At 41.4% G+C, this 19,459-nt stretch overlaps 1 protein-coding gene and 1 long non-coding RNA gene across 5 annotated transcripts in view; one reads left to right on the top strand and one right to left on the bottom strand.

Annotated features, from left to right (window-relative positions):
• The window catches only part of LOC119647212 (protein decapentaplegic), a 178,706-nt gene that overhangs the window by 126,103 nt on the left and 33,144 nt on the right, over positions 1-19,459 (top strand). The window contains exon 1 of one of the 3 annotated variants that reach the window (XM_038048038.1): positions 10,319-11,390. The exons of 1 other annotated variant lie outside the window; for it this stretch is intronic. Coding sequence is in view for 1 of the 2 variants with exons in the window: in XM_038048036.1 (XP_037903964.1) it covers positions 12,489-12,510 (22 nt within the window). In the remaining variant the exon portion in view is untranslated. Of the gene's footprint in view, positions 1-10,318; positions 11,391-12,323; positions 12,511-19,459 lie in introns of those variants that run through there. One more of the 3 variants, XM_038048036.1, reaches the window with a different exon arrangement.
• LOC119647213 overlaps positions 1-19,459 on the bottom strand; it is an 84,613-nt gene that overhangs the window by 6,986 nt on the left and 58,168 nt on the right. The gene's annotated exons all lie outside the window — the stretch shown is intronic.

A 19,459-nucleotide genomic window follows, 5' to 3' on the forward strand; every position in this document is an offset into this window, starting at 1 on the left:
ATGAGACAATCTTTGGACGAACTCTTGGGAGTTCCTCGGTTTTTCCAGCTAGGGTTCCAACATTTAGCGTGGAGACACATATTTGTTTTGTCCATCTTAATTTTTGTATCTTCTAATGGGTATACTGTAGTACGGTTTTATTTTCGCGAATTTGCCTATATAACTTTTTCCTATAGATAAAGGCCAGCGAGCGGGTTATTTAGGTACAATTAGGTACCGAATCGTTGAAGAACAGTGCGAATTTTTTTAAGATTCGTTGAGAAATCTGTGAATAATCGGCTTTTTCATAACCTAAATCTAGGAATTGTGTAAGAGGCAAAAATAAACACCTTCGATAAGATTCCCAGCATTCTCTTTCGACTCCTCAAACCGTGAATTCTATAAAATTTACGCTTAATTCTCATCGAGTTCCTCCATAATTGTTTCATTTTTCATCTCACCGTCCAGCACCATACATTGTCTAACTTTCGCATTGAAAAAGAAGAAATACTTCCTAATTTTGAATAACAGGTTAGCCTACTGGTAAACCTCTGTTACATTCGGAAAGTTAAGCTCTTCATTTAAATTTATCAATGAAGCACACTAGGCGCGATTGCCCCGTTTGTTGTGATGCCAGCCGAACTTATCATCTCACCGAAGATATTCATCAGGAAAGGAAAACCTAAAAGATCATAAACTTGAATACTTAATGAGGCTATTCTTATACTGTCAATTTCCATACTCCTACCTACACACACAATGTCCGTACATAGAGCCATGTATCTAATAATGAAATTCATCTTCTTCATTATTAAAGTTTTTGAATGAATTGTAGTTTGGGCTTTCCCAAGGTTTTCGTCGGTTTGTTTGCCCGGGACAAGTGTATTCATCGAGCATTTTTTTGAAGGCAATTACTCGCATGTTCTTCGAGCCTACATAACATAGCATGCCTGCAGGTTACCTTCTTGTTGATGGCGGTATCGACGCTGGAGGAACGCGCTTTATATAAATAATTAATTCGGGCAATGAGTGAGAATTTATATCTTAATCGGAATTTGGAGGAGAAAAAATGTATTACTTCCCACCGAAGTGTCTTAAAATAGAAGCCAGATTAGACGATTAGAAATAGGATCACGTTCGCCATGGAATTATTGCAATTTTTTTATTTGGTTATTTGGTTAAAGACGTAGGGTAGAAGGGGGTGTGAATTTGGAAGGGGGGGCTTGAAAATATAATAACTAAAGAGTGAAGGATTATTGGCAAATCTTACTCAAAAGCAATTGAGTCGGAAAAGCGGTTCGAAACAGGCCACTGGAGGACAGATTAGTAGATATAGACTAGTGAAGTTAGAAATCTACTGTCTCAACCACTTCTTAAAAATTTCGTTTTCTTTACTATCCACATCCACCTCAAACCCAGTAGATGGAAACTTAGCTATCTTCAAAGATTCACAACAGTTTAAATTTCGTTCACTGATTGCGACTTCTAAGGACCCAAGGGTGGCCTGAGTCAGCTATCCACTTGATGAACGGTCAGACTACTTGGAAGCTTGGAAGTACTTCACCTCGTTCTCAATTATATAGAATCTAGTGACATTCCAAACCTCGTGGATGATATTCCCCGCGACCTGTAGATATAGGTTGGCCTTACAAATAAAAGTAAAATCTTTCGGAAAATTCTCTGCCATTAAGCTGCTTAAGCGGAACATCCGCCTAGATTCGCCTTCACTGTTTCATCCAAAATCTGGAAATGCAGCTTGTAATGACTTATGTTGAATGGGTGATGGTCAAATGCCATCCATAAAAATAATCAAAAATGGCGCCCAACGTGGGGTTATTTATATTGACTGATGCAGGTGATTTTTGACAGTTAACGAAGGTAGTAATCGTCGTCCACCAGGACAACTTTGTTAACCTGAATAGGTTAAACAGGAACTTCATGAAAGATATTAAAGATCAACATTGCCTTGGCTACTTTTAAGCCAGGTTACAGAGACTTAAGGAATTGTGGCTGGCGTGTCACGAGCGAGACCCAGCAGTATTGAATGACATCTCAGGTCGCAACGGTGTTTCATAACAGAGTCAGCTGCCCAGTTATTAGGATTACAAAAGCGATACGCAAAGACCCAGCTATGTGAAGTGGGACCAAGTGCAAGATTGCTGACTAAACGCAGTGTGGAATTGACAATAAAGGCGAAGAACGAAGTGTTACCAAAAAGTACTATTTTATACCCATCAGTCGGGACATCAAGTAAACCTTCAGTGGCGCTATCCGTCAAATATCTAACTAACCCCACGTGGGTTAACTCCAGGATCGATCGACAAATGTCGATGACGAAGAGGTATATCACCCCGAAGTTTGTCGAGTTATTACGAGTAAAGAACACTTTTATGTCGGTTACGTCTTAACAGATGGAAAGACGATCCCAGAAGCGCAGGCCTTACAACACGACCTTATCAAAGTACTACAAAAGGGAGGGTTCTCACTATGTCGTAGGGAAAATAATGGTCCAATAATAATAGGCAAACTGGGATGAACCAATTGCAGAAGAGCTTGACGCGAAGTGACGACACTTTCGCTTACAATTACCAGTCTACCAGAAAATTTCTGTTTAAGGTGGTTATACTGTAGTAATGAAACGTCCATTCAAGGCCATGGATTTGGTGATGCTTCAGAAGCAGCATATGCTGAAGCGATTTACGTTCATATTGAAAATCAAGGTCAAAAGTTGCCCCGTTGAAAGTATAATTGACCCCGCGCTTCGAGCTTGACAGCGGAGGCACCACAAGCCCACGGTTGGACCATTATTAGTATCTATTACTGGACAGATACAATAATCTTCCTACAATTGCTTGAGGGTCCAGCGGTAAAGTGTATGGTCGCCGCACATCTACTCAACGCCTGACATCAAACAATTACGACATATAAGCAGCTAAGCAGATCTAGCAGAACTTGCATCCCGTGGAACATTTCCAAAATTCTTAGTTAACCATAAATTATGGAGGAATGGACCAGCCTGATTGAGTGATCATCAGCACAAATGGCCAAAATCAAAATTTCCTTCCAAGAAAGCTGTCAGTTATTTAGAATTCATCAAAAAACGATGTGGTTGACGACTGTACAAGATCCATAGGAAAGGCTCTTCCCTAACAAAGGTCATCAGAGTGATTGCGTATTGCCGGCGATGGAGGACAACCTCTCGTAATTCATTTTTGAAGACAGATGAACTCCAACAATGTTTTCTGTTTTCTCTCATTAGGATGATCCAGCAAGGGATGTTTGCAGATGATATCGGTCGGCTTAAAACCAATAAACCCTTACCCAGAACTAGCTCGCTAATTAGATTAACACCATTCCCCAATTCCAACCAGATTCTGAGGGTGGGTGGGGATACAGCAGAGTGCTTTATATTTTGACACGAAACACTCAGTGCACCCAGAGGACATCTAGCAAACCTAGTTACCATATATCAAACACTGTCATCATCTTTTGATGCACGGTCCTTCCCAAGTAGTGCAGGGGACCCATACCTTCATAAGTGAAAACGGCTCCGAATTTCGTAGGGGCTGTCAAAGTTTTACATGGAGCGGTAAGAAAGATGATTGAGGAACCGCAGGGAAGACTGGCAGTAAGCAGCATCAACTGAAAGTTTATTCCACCAGAGAGCCCCCACTTTGGGGGCATTTGGAAGGTAGCAGTCAAAAGTATGAAGCGTCAGTTAATCAAAATCATCCTCGCGCAATTGTTAAATTTCAACAAAGGCCGAAGTAATGCATGAACTCGAGGCCCATGATACCATTGAGGACTGCTTGACATAACCTCATGCTTTGACCCCATGACACACTTTGACGCGAGAACATCTACTTGCCGGACGAAGATACTGTCTTTCGTATGGCTGCGACAAAAAAATGTCAACTATGATAGTTCAAAGGCTCAAACAACAGCTCTGGAAACGACGGAGCGTAGAGTATTTGACACAGATACAGCAACGAACAAAATGGTTCAGTGAGAATCAAAAAATAAACGTGGACGATCTAGTCCTCATTAAATGCGAGAATCAACCATCTGGTACCCTTGGCATCCTTGGGGGAACCCTGTCCAGCCCTATTCAATCATTATCCTTGACACCCATAAAACAATTTCTTCAGGCAAACCGAAACGTCAGATAGTATCACACAAAATCGCAAGATCCACCTTCTCGTAGGCATTTTTCACGTCCAGCATCATAACCGGAACGTACTGACCCCTGCATTCAGCTGTCGAATTGTGCAACAGAACGTCGTTAATGCAAGCAGACGTAGATTTGCCTGCAGAGTAGGCGTAACAGTTGGCCGGCGGGACCCTGTATTCATCAATGAAATTATTGATATGAACCTTGATCAAAGAATTTAGAAGTTTGGTGAACACATTAATGAAGGCGACATGGCGGTAACTCGTCAAACGTTCAGGGTCTGAGAGAAGAGAACTTTAAGGATGGGTACTTCCCGAATATTGGAACAATCCTTCGATGGGATCAAATTGCACCAGGTGAGGTTAAGCCCCTGTAGCAAAGCCGAGACGGCTTCAGGCGCCAACCAGTGTACATATTGATAGGTGATATTGTCGGTACCAGGGGCAGAGGCAGTGAGTAAAAGGGTAGTAAACTCTTTTTCTAAACAGAAGGGCGTGAGATATCTGAGGGCATTAGAAAGAGAGGGAGGGGATTACTGCCCAGCTAGATAGTCGAGATATTCCACATTCTTCCAAGGATCCCAAGTTGGGGCCTGTCACTAAAATAGTCCCGTAATCCCTTCATGGATTTCCAGAAAGACATACCATCTTTTGTCTCAGATAAATCAAACCAAATTTCACGTCAACGTTCCCGCTTAGTGTTCGCAACCACCCCCCTCCACAGTCGTTTCGCCACCTCAAAAAGGAGAAAATTTGTAGTGTTGGATCTAGTCCTAAAACGCCGCGATTTGTTTCCTTTTAAAGTAGAAGTTAAGCTCTGAGGCCCACCACATCTTTGACTGGTTGCACCCCGAAAATTCCCTTTTCAAAAGTTCGGTACAGTATGAATATCTTCTTCTGGCGCTAAGTTGCTGAGCAGCGCTTTTAACCTAACCGAATCAGTATTGAATTTAGGAGGGACATTGAGTACCTGCGTGGAGATGAAGGTGGAAGTGTGGTCACTATTAGATATTTTGTCTGTAAGGGGATTCCACTGCCTACATTGACTGGTAGAATTAGCAAGAGCAATGCCAAGAACCGAGCCCAATTGGTTTGACATTGACAATGGGGGCATACCATTGTTAAGGAAGATAAATGTTGAATTGCGGACCGCAGACATCTGCCCTTGTCATTGCTGAGGTAATCACCCAGATTGATGGATCTGAAATTCAGATACCCCGTGATGGGGGCGTTGTTATATTTTTGACGAAAACTGAGGAGCCTCCCAACAGCCTTCTTGATACAAGTCTCTTCACCAAAAATTTGAGGCATGCTTATAAAGTAGTTGTAATGGTCCTAAGCTTCGATATGATTCTTTATGGCCCTTTTGCCCCGAATTTGAGCAAGATAGAATTCTCTGAGATTAATTATTTTGTTTGTGTCTCAGATCTTAATGGGGAGTGACCTTGCCCTTGGTCCTGGCTGACCTCGCTTAGGCAGTAGGTGACAATTTACGCCTACATTTGTCGCTCTGATAATAGCTATTAGTTTCTCCGGAATATCCTTTTTGTATTGGGTGCTCCAAATACTTTTCCTCTTGAGTTTTCCGAAAACGTTCTCAAAATTAATGAGGAGCAAGTGGAACGGTGATCTAAACTCCACAGACCGTTCCATAATAACCAAAAAAATGTTGATCTGATCGATGTACAAGGATCGGTAGCGGAAATCAGCCTATTCTCAAGTTTTGAAGGTGTTTTTCGATGCATTTCAGAACGATTTTAACTAGTATTTCGCGGTAGCAGGAAGCACCCTCCAGTTATGGTGCTCCTGACCTCGAAATTTTAATGATCATCATCATCATGATTGCTGGACAAGATCTAAGAGTAACAGGAGTTATGAATGAGTAGAAGCAACAACTTTGCAGGGACTGAAAGGACGATCAAGGCCGGTAGCTTTACCCAGTTTGAAGGCATTTATGACCCGGACAATTTGGCTTCCTATTTCATTCGCAAAGGTGGAATTGTGCTCGATTTCATCCGTCATCATCGTGGATGAGAAGCCCATCTTTCACGTCCCTCATAGGCCCATCGAACGTTTACGGCCACCTTCAAGCTATGCGGTATATGGTAGCGAAATCGCTGTTATTTGTGTTTATCGTTCCGTTTCGACGTCTTTGGATGCCCCTTTGTGACGTGACCGGCAACTTCAGCCACTTTTGATAGAGAGAAACCCTTTTTATCATGTATATCATTCATTTTGAGAACGCTGCTCCCAGGGCAGAGGTGAGGCAGCGTCTGACGATTTGCCTCTGCCCTGGTAAGAAACCGTAAAGCCGTCGTCGCTTGACTTTTTTTATGTATATCATAGTTTTCCGCTGATGCATACCGCTGATACCGCTCTGATGCTCCTTGAAATGGACCGATTTTGGTAGTCAAGATCCTATCAAAAACCGACTCCCAGTTTTTGAGAACACGATCTCCGGTACACTTCAGGAGCCCCCCCCCCCCCCCTTCTCTCCTTGAGATGTTTGGATGTTACCCTCGGTTTAAACTATAGCGACTCGCCCCTCGACCTTTCTCAAACGAGCTTGGACACACATATTGCTCAACCTCCTTTTATCAACGAATCTCGGACACCGAGATTTAGGGGATAATCCTCTTGAGCCTGGAAACTGTAGTGAATTATTTCGTTGTAGGCTACTTTGGGAAAAGCCAGATAAATGTGGACTAGACCAGCCAAGGGTGATTGCAATAGGAGTCAATAAGTGAGAGGATAGTTAGCTAATAATGATGATGATCATGATGACATGATGCTTTGCTTTTATTGAAGCTACTTTCGTAGACGAAAACTCCAAAAACTGATGGTACATACATCAGAGCCCTTTTAAAGAGTGGTATGGGGTAACGGTCTGGAATAGTCTAAACATTTGGACGTCTGTTGTCCCCACAAGGCCTCCATTCGCCATAGGATTTAGCGACCATATGAAATGGCGACGACCAACAACTGTCTGAAGATTCGCAAATACTCTTCTTCAGAAGTTCTTCGAACTCTTTCCGCGCAACTGTCAGCTTCTGTGGTGGCAATGGACGTACCTTAGAGAAAATGGGGAGTCAGTAATGTTGATGTGACGCTGAACATCATGATTAACGGGTTCAAAGAGACTACGTTCGGAAGTGATGTTGCGGTATTTTTGAATAAGAGCGAGAATACTTGCGTCGGCAACGTCTTCAAAAACAATGGAAAGAGTGCTGGGTGAACAGGATGACCTATGGGAAGTGGTGTGGTCAATGAGGGACCTATTATGTATATCCACTATAAAATCATAGTGACACAAGAAATCCGCGCCTAAGATGGGTAGACTGATGTCCTCGAGTCCAATGATTGTGCCGGAATAGGGAAGAACCGAAACGTCAGTGCCTGTATCGACCATGTAGTCGCGCCGGCTCAAGGGTCGTAGATTGTGAGGCGACTTGGTGCTGCATTTCGTCTAGCAGTCGCCAGAACTCTCGGCAAGTCTGATCTGTTTGGTGAGAAATCGCAGGGGTTTCTACATTTTGTAGTCTTTTCAGCATGCTTCGGTACTTGCCGAAGGTCCCGACATCCTACTAATCGATTGCTGACTTCGGAGGTCGTATCTTGACCTTGAACTAGTCCTACTCCCCAAATGCAAAGCACCGATGACCTCTGCCAACTCAGAAACGGTGACTGTTAGTGTCGCCACCATCTATTGGGGTAGGAAAAATGGAGTGGGCTGTTTTTGGTGTTAAGCTTCGGTTAGACTCTGCATCCCCCCTTCTTCTTCTTCTTTTTCTTTAGCCTTTGCCCCAAGGGCGTCGGCTTGTCGTGATTGGTTGCGCCATTTTGTTCTATCAAAGGTCCGATTTGGTTGCAGTCGCGAGACTTTCATATCCCCATCCAGGTTATCAAGCCACCATTGTTTCGGCCGCTCTTTTGGTCGCTTACAATCAACTTCACTGTTCAGACCAATCTTGGATTGTGAATTCTCCTTAACGCGAATTACATGAGTATACCATCGAAACCCCCTCTTTCGTAATTTCCCCACGATCAGTGCAACTCCATATAGATTGTGGATATCCTAATTTCGGATATGATGAAAACGTGGCACGCCACTAGTCCAACGCAACATCTTCATCTCCATTACCGCAAGACGCCGTTCATTGTCTTTTATAGTCGGCCAACACTCAGCACCATTGAGGACGACAGGACGGACGACATTGCGGTTAATTTTCGACTTGAGACGTTCGTGGATACGTCGATCACAAAGAACACCAGTTGTGGAACGCCACTTCCTCCAGGTTGCGCTAATGCGTGAAGAAATTTCATAACGCAAGTCTCCATTGGCTGGTTAACCCGAGATATATACATATTATTACTACTATATCCAGCATTTTTTGAAGATACTTAGAGTTGAAGCGTGTACATTATGCATCTACCTCTTACGTTCGATTTGGCTCTCAATTTTCTCCGCAAGGGTACAGATTTTTTTTTTCAAAATCTCTGGATTTCCTTTGTGAAATGAAAAATTATCACCAGCAGTTCAATGATAAGTGAAACATGATACAAGTATCTTCACCAAAAATATGTGGTGTGCCTGGAAAATAGTTTTGATGGTCCTAAGTTTCGGTACCAGGGCAGAAGCAACTCATCAGACGCTGCCTCACCCTTGCCCTAGGAACTTTATGACCGAACTGTTCGCAGGTGTTATACGGCTCTATTTGTAAAATTCCTAATAAACAACATATGTAGGTGCGAATTATATCGAACGTAAATCCCCCGGAGCTAGAATTTTTTTTTTTTTATCAGGGACTGAACAGTCCTTAGTCCGCATCCACTTGATGTCAGATTAGACTAAATAGAGAGTGCCCTTTTTGGTCAACGGACTCCTCTTTTCGGCCTCACCCAAGGTTCAAAAATTAAAAGGGGACGAAAATGGCTTATGATTTCGTTGCTTTTTAATTTTTGAACCTTGGATGGTAGGTCCAAAAAAACAGGAGTGAGAGGAACTTGTTTTCCATTTGGTCCGGTCTGACAGCAAATGGATGCGGAACTAGGATTCCTGAATCACTAAACAAGAAAATACCAATAATCTATATTCGCGCCTCCAAAAATTCCAAAAATATATTAGATGATCCCAGTTTTCCCTGATCTCCCGTCTCCGGCACCCGTATCTTTGCTAAAAATCTTCAGATTCATTGCTAATAAATAAACCACTATTGCAAATTGATCAACCATCAAATTAATTCCAATTGCTTTCATATGGAGCAAGGTGTTGAAAAAATATACCACATTGGAGACGGGCATCGTGAAAGAGCATCAAAGAGCATGTCTCTTTTCGCGATTACGATCTCTTAAGCGCCTCAATTGCTTTCGCACCTGGAAAATGAATAGTAAGTATCTTTAAGTAGATTTAACAGGTTCAATCTTAACGCAGGCACCCGCTAAGCGCGCAATTTTCCAAAGGTGATCTTGGCAATCTCACCTTGCGTCTAGAATAGTCAAGCATTGTGCGATCGTTTTGAATCGCTGAGTACTCTCTTCGAAGGAAAGAAATGTGGTACGACCACAAAGATACTCTATTTACTTTGGTCAATCTATATATGAAGAGATCGCAGGTGTAGTGATCTACCATGAAAGAGACAACCCTACATGATCGTGTGTGTACCTGTTCACGAGGATCTCAAAAGTCAACCAATTAAAGGCTTGGAAGATACAGATCTCAGCACTGTTTTGAGCCCACCTCAAAGGATAAGGGTTGGGTGTATGTGTGAGGTTGAATGGCGTTGCCAGCACTGAGAGTGGTCAAGGGATGCTAGACTAAGTGAGGATCATCTGACTATTTCTCGTCCGTGGTATGATCTCAGGGAAAATTGTATCTACGGATACGTGTGTGCATGGAAAGGCACCAGATACATAGTTTATCTTATCGAGCTCACTAAAAGCAATGAGTGTTGTCCAGTACATGGAAGGCAGCTAAAGTAAGCGCTGGAACAAGACAGCCAACGAGACTAGCATCAGTAGTAACAGCAACGACCAACAACAACAAAATACGTCCGTAAACACTTAAGAAGAAGAAAAAGATATTTTTAGTTTGTATGTGCGCCAGGTATGCTCAGGTAGAAGAAATGCCCGCACCGAGTATTATATAGATATAGAGGCATGTCTTTTTGAAAATCAGTTTCGCTGGAGATTATCTGAGGCCTCGCCGAATTGAATTCGTACCGATCGAGGCAGACAGATAGGCGTTAGACGTTCAACAGTGCTGGTCGGTTGTTGTCTGGGCTAGTTTTCATTAAAATTGTTCACTTGGTCATATATCAACAATTTCAATTGAGAAAAATTTAATTAGATACTTTTTTTTTGCTGATTTTATTGGTGACTCGTCTTATTTTGTGCGGGAAGAAATGAACAATCTTTTTTCGCAGTTCGAGTCGTGTCGTGAGATGAGGCGGTAATTTGACTTTATTCTGTGTATCTTTTTTTGTTTTTCGTTGGGGCTTTCATGAGATGACACCGCGACATTGCATTATTTGGCGAAAAAACAGCACAGTCAGAGGATAAACATGTTTGGGAAAGTTAAAAGAATTCTGCAATCCATGCTTCATGCTATTGTGCTGAAAGATTTCGAACTATTCAAGTGCGTTGGCAAAGTGAAAATTCAGTTTCAATAAGTGTTAATTTCTTTACGGTGAAGTATCTTTTGATAGTGCTATAATCGGATTTTTACAGTTAATCCAAGCTGAAGGAGAGCATTAAGATAAAAAATTTCCATAAATTCATAATAATTTCGAAATAAAAAAAAAAAGATAAATAAATCTATCTGACATGAGTGAAACGTTTAAAGTGATAAAAGATTGGAATTATTATAATTTAGATGCTGTTTTGTGTTTGTGTAAATGTTGTTTTAAGACGAGTTTTTAAAAGTTACATATTTTTCATTTATCACTTCCGCCGGAAATATTGCAAATTGGATTCTGGAACGTAAAAAATAGATACGAAGAAAAAAAAAAAACAACGAGAAACTTGTGCACTTCCCATTCGAATTTTGTGTTGTGTTTATTTTGATTTATTTATGGTTTCTCTGAACAAATTTTCCGAGATGTTATCAACAATAGTTCTGTTGTGTTATGATTTGTTAATTTGTTAGATAGAAACCCTGCAAAACTGCACACGAAACACATCCGCGTACTTAGACGCAAATATTATTATTAGGATTTTTACTTCATATTCATTACAAGACTGAGGTGAGTGATGAGAAAAAAAAACGATAATTTTCAGCAGTAGAAGTATCTTTAAATACGTAGATTATCTATAATTTTCCCCAGGTATTCAACCGTATCTAATAATTTACTTTTGGTCACACTGCTTCCAATTTCCCCCACAAATTTCGAATATTGTCATCTAAACCAAGTGACGAATCATAACCACCCTGTTCATCCCTTAAGAGTCAGAACGTGAATAATTTCTTATTCTTTTGGGATGGAATTTTCCTTGAATTCACCTTATTTAATCTGGGGCAGCGCTAGGGTTCCATAAAATAGTATGAACCCTAATTAAGGACTTAATCATAAGTAGGTAATGATCAGTATGAATACCTTGGTTTAGGTAAACCCTCTAAGATCATAAAGGACGACTTGGATTTACATTTGACTTGGAAAGGCATACATGACTTCGAACGAAGTGGCAAAGGGGATGTGAGCCAATTTTATTGCTAAAATAGGTTTCAAAGTACAGGTGTGAACATAATCCAGAAAAAAAAATTGATTTCCTCAAGAAAGATAATTCTTTTCTTGGAAGAAATCACCATTTTGGATCCTCCAATGTAAGACATATTCAAATATTGAAATATTTGCCTAAAACAGATTAAGATCTCAGGAAAGAACTTTTAAAAAAAAGTTTCCTTTTTTGAAAGTTTCCTTTTTTTAAAAGGAAAATAAAATCATTATTTTGCTAAATTCCTGGAAGACAAGGCGAACAGTCAATCTCCTTAGCTTTCAAATTAACGAGATTTTAATGAATAAAATCAAAGGGATAGCACTGAATATTTTATAGACTTCATGTTGTCAGCTTAATTATCCCTAAAAAGCAGGTATTTTTCCCCAAACTTAAACGTGACATAAAGCCGGTCATATCCAAGGAGGCGTCTATTATATAAAGAGTCGCATGAGCTTCATGACGAGTGTGGAAAACACCTTTCAATTTTGGTTAGATTAGTAAATTCGAAGTTGGAACTACGAATAAAATATTCGGGAATTTCCAGTGCTATAGTGAAGTATAGGACATTTTTCAAATCTAAGAAAAATAAAGGATTTGAATTGTGGAAAAAATTACACTTTTCCAAAATGAAACAAGATAATTTTCCAGGTAAGAAAAAATAGTGGTCCAGGATAGCGCCTGGCGCCGTCCTTGTATGTTTTTTCAATTATCACTGTCAAATACTGATAAAGATAGAAATTTTCAATTTTCCTAATCTTGTTACTGTCTTAAGACACTCAAGAAAAAGGACGATTTGAACAGGATCCGTTTCTTTCAGATTTAGGGGGTGGTTTTAAACAATGATTTTGAAATGAATTTCATCCCACATTTATTCTGAATCAAGGGGATGACTGTGTCTTCTAATAAATATTTTATCGAGCCATTATTTTTCCCTCTTTTATTGGAACAATCTTAGATATTCTATCGTCATTTGAAATAATTAAGACTTGCCTTATTTTTGGTATTGCAAATATCGACACTTCGGGAACCGCTTGTTCCCTTCATCAGTGCGATCGTCATATTCCTCATCTGCACTTTCACAAGAATAAAAATGCAATGCTCTTAGTAATCCAATTTTCGACGCCCGTTTCTGGTCCGGAAATTTGAAGTGCAAATCTAACAATGTATCTGACTGAAAAACATATTCTTGAGTAGTTTTCAAAGATTTAATAAAGAGAAAAGGGTGTGCTTCCCTTGCGACTAAGACCATAAAAATAAGTATAACATTTTCGTCTTTAGATTCAAATTTTAAAAATCTGACAAATCAAGAAATGATTATAAAACTTCTAAAATGATGCCAACAGAAAATATTATACTCCATTGGTCAGATGAGTTTTTATTGGTATTCTCAGTCAATCCTTTAAATTACTAACGAGTAAAAGATTGTTAGTTTCTTTGTTAAATTTTATCTTTTTTCTATCCCCAATCTTCTTCTTTTTCTTCAGCCTTTGTCCCGTTCACAAGCGGGGTCGGCTCGTTTTTTCTATCCCCAATCCGCTACTATTAATCGCCTTTTCAGTACAAATCGGACAGTATCTCGCGAGCCATTTATTTCCCTCTTCAGTGTTGAATTTCCATCCAGATTGCACCTGAAAAGGGAAAAACCGATTCCCGAAATAGCGAACATTCCATAGAAAAATACAATTTAACCAAATTCGGACCGGTCTGAGTATTTGTAGTTGTTGTTTCCCCCACTTCTTTAACGTACACAACTCCCAACTACTCAATTGTTCAAGTTTCATAGAGAAAAGGCAATTGAAACTATATTTTCTGTCTCAGTAAGTGATTGCTCATTGAATATCAATGAAGTCCTACGAATTATGTGTAGTAGTGTATCCATGCCTTAAAAAAATATTCGTTGAAAACCTTAGATTTTTTATCTTAAAAAAAAAGTGCAAAAGTTCCTAAAGTTTCAAATTTCAATTGTAAGTATCTTAGATAAAAATAAAGAAAAAAATAAGTTAAATCTTCAAAAATCATAAATTGAATTCTCTATCGTCTGACGAGACATTTATACTTCTTATTTTCGATCGTCAAAAGGCGATCCCTGCATTTTATCATTATTCTTTTAAAGGAAGTTGCACCGCGTCCTTAAAGCCCTGTTGTGCCTCTTTTATTGGCAACTAGTGTACTTATTAACTATAGCATGTGAAACAGCCCTGTAACCAACCTCTAACCAAGATCTTTAATGTATTCCCTAGTTCTAAGTATTTTAACTTAAATATTCTCCCAAGTGCCTCAACCTGCTTTCCACAAGTGTCGGACACTGTCCCAGAACGTGTATTGAGGTTTCGACACACTCTACCTAAAACCTCTAGTCAGTGTCCGTAGATATCCCTAACTTCACAAGATGATGGTTTGGTCGGCAGTGAGAATTCCCACTATGACTGGAGGTTCTTCTTGGTGAGGTTTAAAAGGCCCTTAGTTATCCAGTATAGTTCTTTCAACCATTTCTCTTAAATTTTTAATTTCATAGCCCTGAACCCGTTTTCGATCCCATTCAATGGTTCCGGCCGATGCAGAAGCGTCCCTTCTCCCTTTCTGGCCAGTTTGTCCGCTGCCCTATCGCCGTCCAACCCAACCTGGCCGAGAACCTAGAGTATCCAGACCTTATTGTACAAATCGAACGTATTTGATCCCTGCACAGTCTACCTTTGATATTTTGTATAAACTTTGACAAAACGTGCACAATCTTCTTTACTTTGCTACGCTAAAACCATGATCTAAAGGATACGGAATTGCTACCGACATAAAGATTTCAAAACGATTCCTCTCTCCAAAAGTCTCAATCCTTCATTCAAGGTTCAAGGTTCTCAGTCCAACTAGCCAACTGCATTAATGGCTGATCATTGGAGGCGTTGGCCAATTTGTCTATCTTGGTAGTGTCGCTTCTACCGATGGCGGCATGGAATTTGACGTAACTCCATTCTTCAGCACCGCTAAATCCTCCTTCATCACCATCAAGCTGAGGTTGTTTCGCGCCAACTTTCTCTATGCACTATTATATGTATCAAGACCACCACTAACTTCTTAATCTTGAGGACTTATCCAGCATCGCCAACTATCTGAATGACACCATCTCATGGAGTGACAAGTTGTATCGTCGCCCGCAACCAATCTTTACCCTGCTATTTCACTCAAATTATCACCAAGCCACCTTTATCTGGGTAGCTGTTCACAAATTGAGGCCGAGTGTAGGCTTCATATCTCTATATATCAGAGACTGCCTTGTGCTAACCCGCTGTTAGTTTTGCCTCCGGGAACCCTTCAAGACTACTGCCATTTTCAAGGAAACGAAGGCCCAGAACATCATTGGCCCATACCAAAGAGGCTTCACTCCAGGCAAATCAGCAACAGATCAGATTTTCTCTCTGCGGCAGGCGATGGAAAAACTGTTGGAATATGGACAACAGTTGCACCATCTGTTCATCGACTTTAAAGCCGCCTATGATAGCATAGCCAGGGTAAAACTGTACACGGCCATAGGAGAATTCGGTATCCCGACGAAATTAATAAGACTGACTAGGCTGACCCTGACCAATGTGCGAGGCCAGATAAAAGCAGCAGGATCACTCTCAAGACCATTCGACATCAACAACGGTCTACGACAAGGGGATGCCCTATCATGCGTCGTCTTTAACCTGGCCCTCGAGAAAGTGATTCGTGATGCTGAGGTGAATGTAAGAGGTACGATCCTCTTCAAGTCCACTCAACTACTGGCCTATGCTGACGATATCGACATCATGGGAAGAACCACCCGAGACGTGCAAACTGCCTTCATCCAGATCGAGCAGGCGCGAGATCTTGGGCTGCACATCAATGAAGGCAAGACAAAATATATGGTGGCAACGTCAGCACCGAAGACGAATCAACCAACAACATCAAACCGCACTGGTCAAACACAAACACGAACAAGAATAAGGATAGGAGAATACAACTTTGAGACCGTTGACAATTTCTCCTATCTAGGGTCGAAAGTCACAACCGATAAAAACTACGATGATGAAATCCGCGCACGGTTGTTGTCAGCCAACAGAGCCTATTTCAGCTTACAAAGACTGTTCCGCTCGAAACGTCTCACCATAGGGTCAAAGCTCTTACTGTACAAGACTATGGTCTTGCCAGTCCTCATGTATTCCTCGGAAACTTGGGTTCTTAGCAAGAAAAATTGCGAACTCTTGGCCGCGTTCGAGAGAAGAATCCTCCGAAGAATTTTTGGCCCCCTATATGAGGATGGACGATTCCATAGCCTACACAATGACGAAATCTATGAGCGATACCATGACCGTCCGGTTGTGGATAAAATCCGGCTCAATAGGTTACGGTGGGCGGGTCACTTAATCCGTATGGATGAAGATGATCCCGCCCGGAAAGTCTATAAGGGCAATATCTATGGTAGGAAAAGAAGACGAGGCAGACCCTGCCTAAGATGGAGCGATGGCGTGGGCCAGGACGCCAGACAGCTTTTAGGGATATCGAATTGGTGGACCTCGGCGCAAAACCGGGATGTCTGGAGTTCCTTATTAAGGCAGGCCTAGACCGGATACCGGTTGTTGCGCCGTTGATGATGATGATGATGATGAGGTTTCTTGGGGAATCATTTCTCTAACTTGTTCCCTCAAAGTTTAATCTCCTCCAGTCTTAAACTGGGTGGCCATCCTCCCTTACTTCAACATGTACTATATTCTATATTTTTTCCCCCCATTAGAATTAATTCCCTTATAGCGGAAATAGTAGCTGCCACAGCCTTTTTCTCAGAGTTTGTGTAGCCTCAATCTCAAAATTCAAGTAATTAAGGAACTGTGGATGACTCCATCAACACACTCAATGAACGCTCGGCAGAGGTTCTTACTTGCGGCAAATATTTCACTTTCCTGAGAAACCCAGCTTTTGCACATCTCTAAAGGGCATGCAACAAACTGACTCAGTACCAAATATCTCATTCTCGAACGTTTGCCATTGGGACATCGTGTCTGACAAAATATTCAATAGCCAAGCATCGAAATGATGCTGCTGGGTGATTAGTAAAAATCGGATATTTCAAGCGACTTCTCTTCCTTTCATACTTTCTTTGCCATCTAGCCGTCATGGTCCTCTGAAGAGCTGTCGATCGTTTTGAGTAACCGCAAGGCACTGTCAGATCCCTAAAATATCTAACTAGACTTAAAGCCTCTTAAAAATGGCCGAAAAAATCAAGAATATTAGTAATATCTTTATAAAATTGAAAAATCCAATGCCCAAAAGTAAATTTGCCCACTTCATTCCAAATTTTGGGTGTCTTTTTAGCCAATGTTTTGTCTGTAAAAGACGGGGATCCACCACCTCGTGCAGCAACCAACGTGTTGTACTAATCTCTTCTACCAAAAGTCACAAAAAGCATGCTGCGGTAGCTTCATTTCATACCAGCAATGCTTATGGGAAAGGAGACTTTGACACCCTGGAAGTCATCCTGACAGTTCTTTTCTGGGTCCTTAAGTCTACGGCACAAGGGAAACCATTCATTGACGATGATCATATCATCAAAGCTGTGTGGGCTTTTCAACCTTACACAAGATCCTTGCATTATTTTTCAACAACACGTCACGGAGCCCATCTAGATGCAGAGACCTCAACAACATTATGTGAGGCTGTTCCGTGCCAACGTGTTCCCTGCTCTGCTCTACTCGAAAGCTGCAGGCCAGGGATACTCTGCTCCGACATATCTCGAATGAAGAATTGCAGAGAATTTGAGCAAAAGTTAATTTTGAATAGATTACATTAAATTATGCTCCTGATGGATGGATAGCGGTAATTTGAAATGCCTGCACGAAATAAGCTACCTCCCTGTTTTGATAGTTGAACACACTGAACATCTGAAACAGCAGCGAATGAATCCTAGTTTGCCGCTCCAAGTAACTCCTCATAAACGCTGATATCACTTGTCCATAAGATGCAATGCAGTAGGAGACCGCTCTTTTTCTTAGCATACCATTATGGTCTGATTATGAAATACTTTCGCATCCTTTAGGATCTAGGTAGAAGTTGGAGCAATTATCGTTGTTATAGTGTTGAGCCGCAAGGGAGGGGGAAAAGGGGTTGATCATCAGGATTCCGAAAAGGGCGTTGGAGGAGTGTTTGCATGCTCCCGGTAATTGTATCTTAAAATGCACCAAAAAACATATCGAAAGTTTGGTCAACAAAGAGCAGGCTTATTTCCGCACTGACTCCTACTGTACTGACCATGTCAATGCCTTGTGCATGATCATGGTGCAGAATGTGGAATTCAAATTGCCACTTCATCTGCTTTTCGTTGACCACTGGAAAGCTTTCATCAGCGTTAACAGGAAATGCTATGCTAAGGAGGAGCATAACTATTATAAAAGCGCAAAATATCACAGGTTGCATCGAAGTAAAATTTCAGTGGAACCTGAAGTCAAAAACAGGGTCCTGCAGACGTGTCTTCTTATAAACACCTCAACTCTGCTCATGTTGCTCTCTCGCCGAGTCATGGCCCATGCCGAATAGTCCCTGAATTTAGTCGGTGAGCAAACAAAGTCAGACTGAAGATAAATAGGAAGAAAACCAAGGTTCGCAGTCTGGTAATGGTATGCTTCCTAACTGGGCTAATGGGGAAGCGTCGATAAATTTATTTATTTTGCTAGCGTTGCTTATGCCACCGGTAGCACCCAACTTGATTTTCATCACTCCTTAGTCCGCAGTCAAACCTTAGAATTCTGATTTGCTCAGATTATTATCATCATCATCACCAAGGTATCCTCATTCAGGTAGCTGTCCTTCAACTGAGAACTAATAGAGGGTTCGCAACTTTCACTTCCACAACATAGAGTTCCTGATGGCCTTTAACTCGGCAAGAGCCCGTGATGATCCTCGTCTAGAGACCGCTGAACTTGGCAAAAGGTATAAATTGCACCCACCCATATGCAATGGAACAAAATAAGGGAGTATGCACCACAGTTGGCAGACTAATTGTACTGGAAAATCCACCCTCTCAGAAGGTCGGTCCCATGGATCCTCGGGGGGGGGGAAGGCATTATTCCGGGACTACTTGTGGAACCAAGACATAGGCTCAATTTAAAAAAAATCAAACAAATAAACCGACGATAGAAGAAGAGGTGGTTAGGCGAGGCGCATCATCAGACGATGAGCTGCTGGCATCGAGCCAGGAGACAGTAACCATTGAGAGCAGCACACTCGGTCCCAGCCATGACACCGCTGTGCTGAAACCAAATAAAAGGGACCTCCCGCAGCAAGGCGGCGGACCGACTAGTAATTTCCAGCCTAGAATTCACTGCTATCAAGTCGGGTGTAGCGAATACCAAACATAATACTCCTAACCCGAAAATATCGACGTCGGGGATCCCCCAAAAGTGAATACCGACAAGAACGTCGGTCACCGGAAACCGGCTATAAAGCCAAAGTCCATTGGAGTCCTGCCCAAGAGCCAGTACCAGAGGACCATGCATATTTTCAGCAATAATAATAATAATAATGATCGTTGGCGCAACAATTCATATTGGATCAGGGCCTTGAAGTGTGTTGGAGCACTTCATTCAAGACT

The sequence above is a fragment of the Hermetia illucens genome, chromosome 1, assembly GCF_905115235.1.
Source record: "Hermetia illucens chromosome 1, iHerIll2.2.curated.20191125, whole genome shotgun sequence".
NCBI lineage: Eukaryota > Metazoa > Arthropoda > Insecta > Diptera > Stratiomyidae > Hermetia > Hermetia illucens.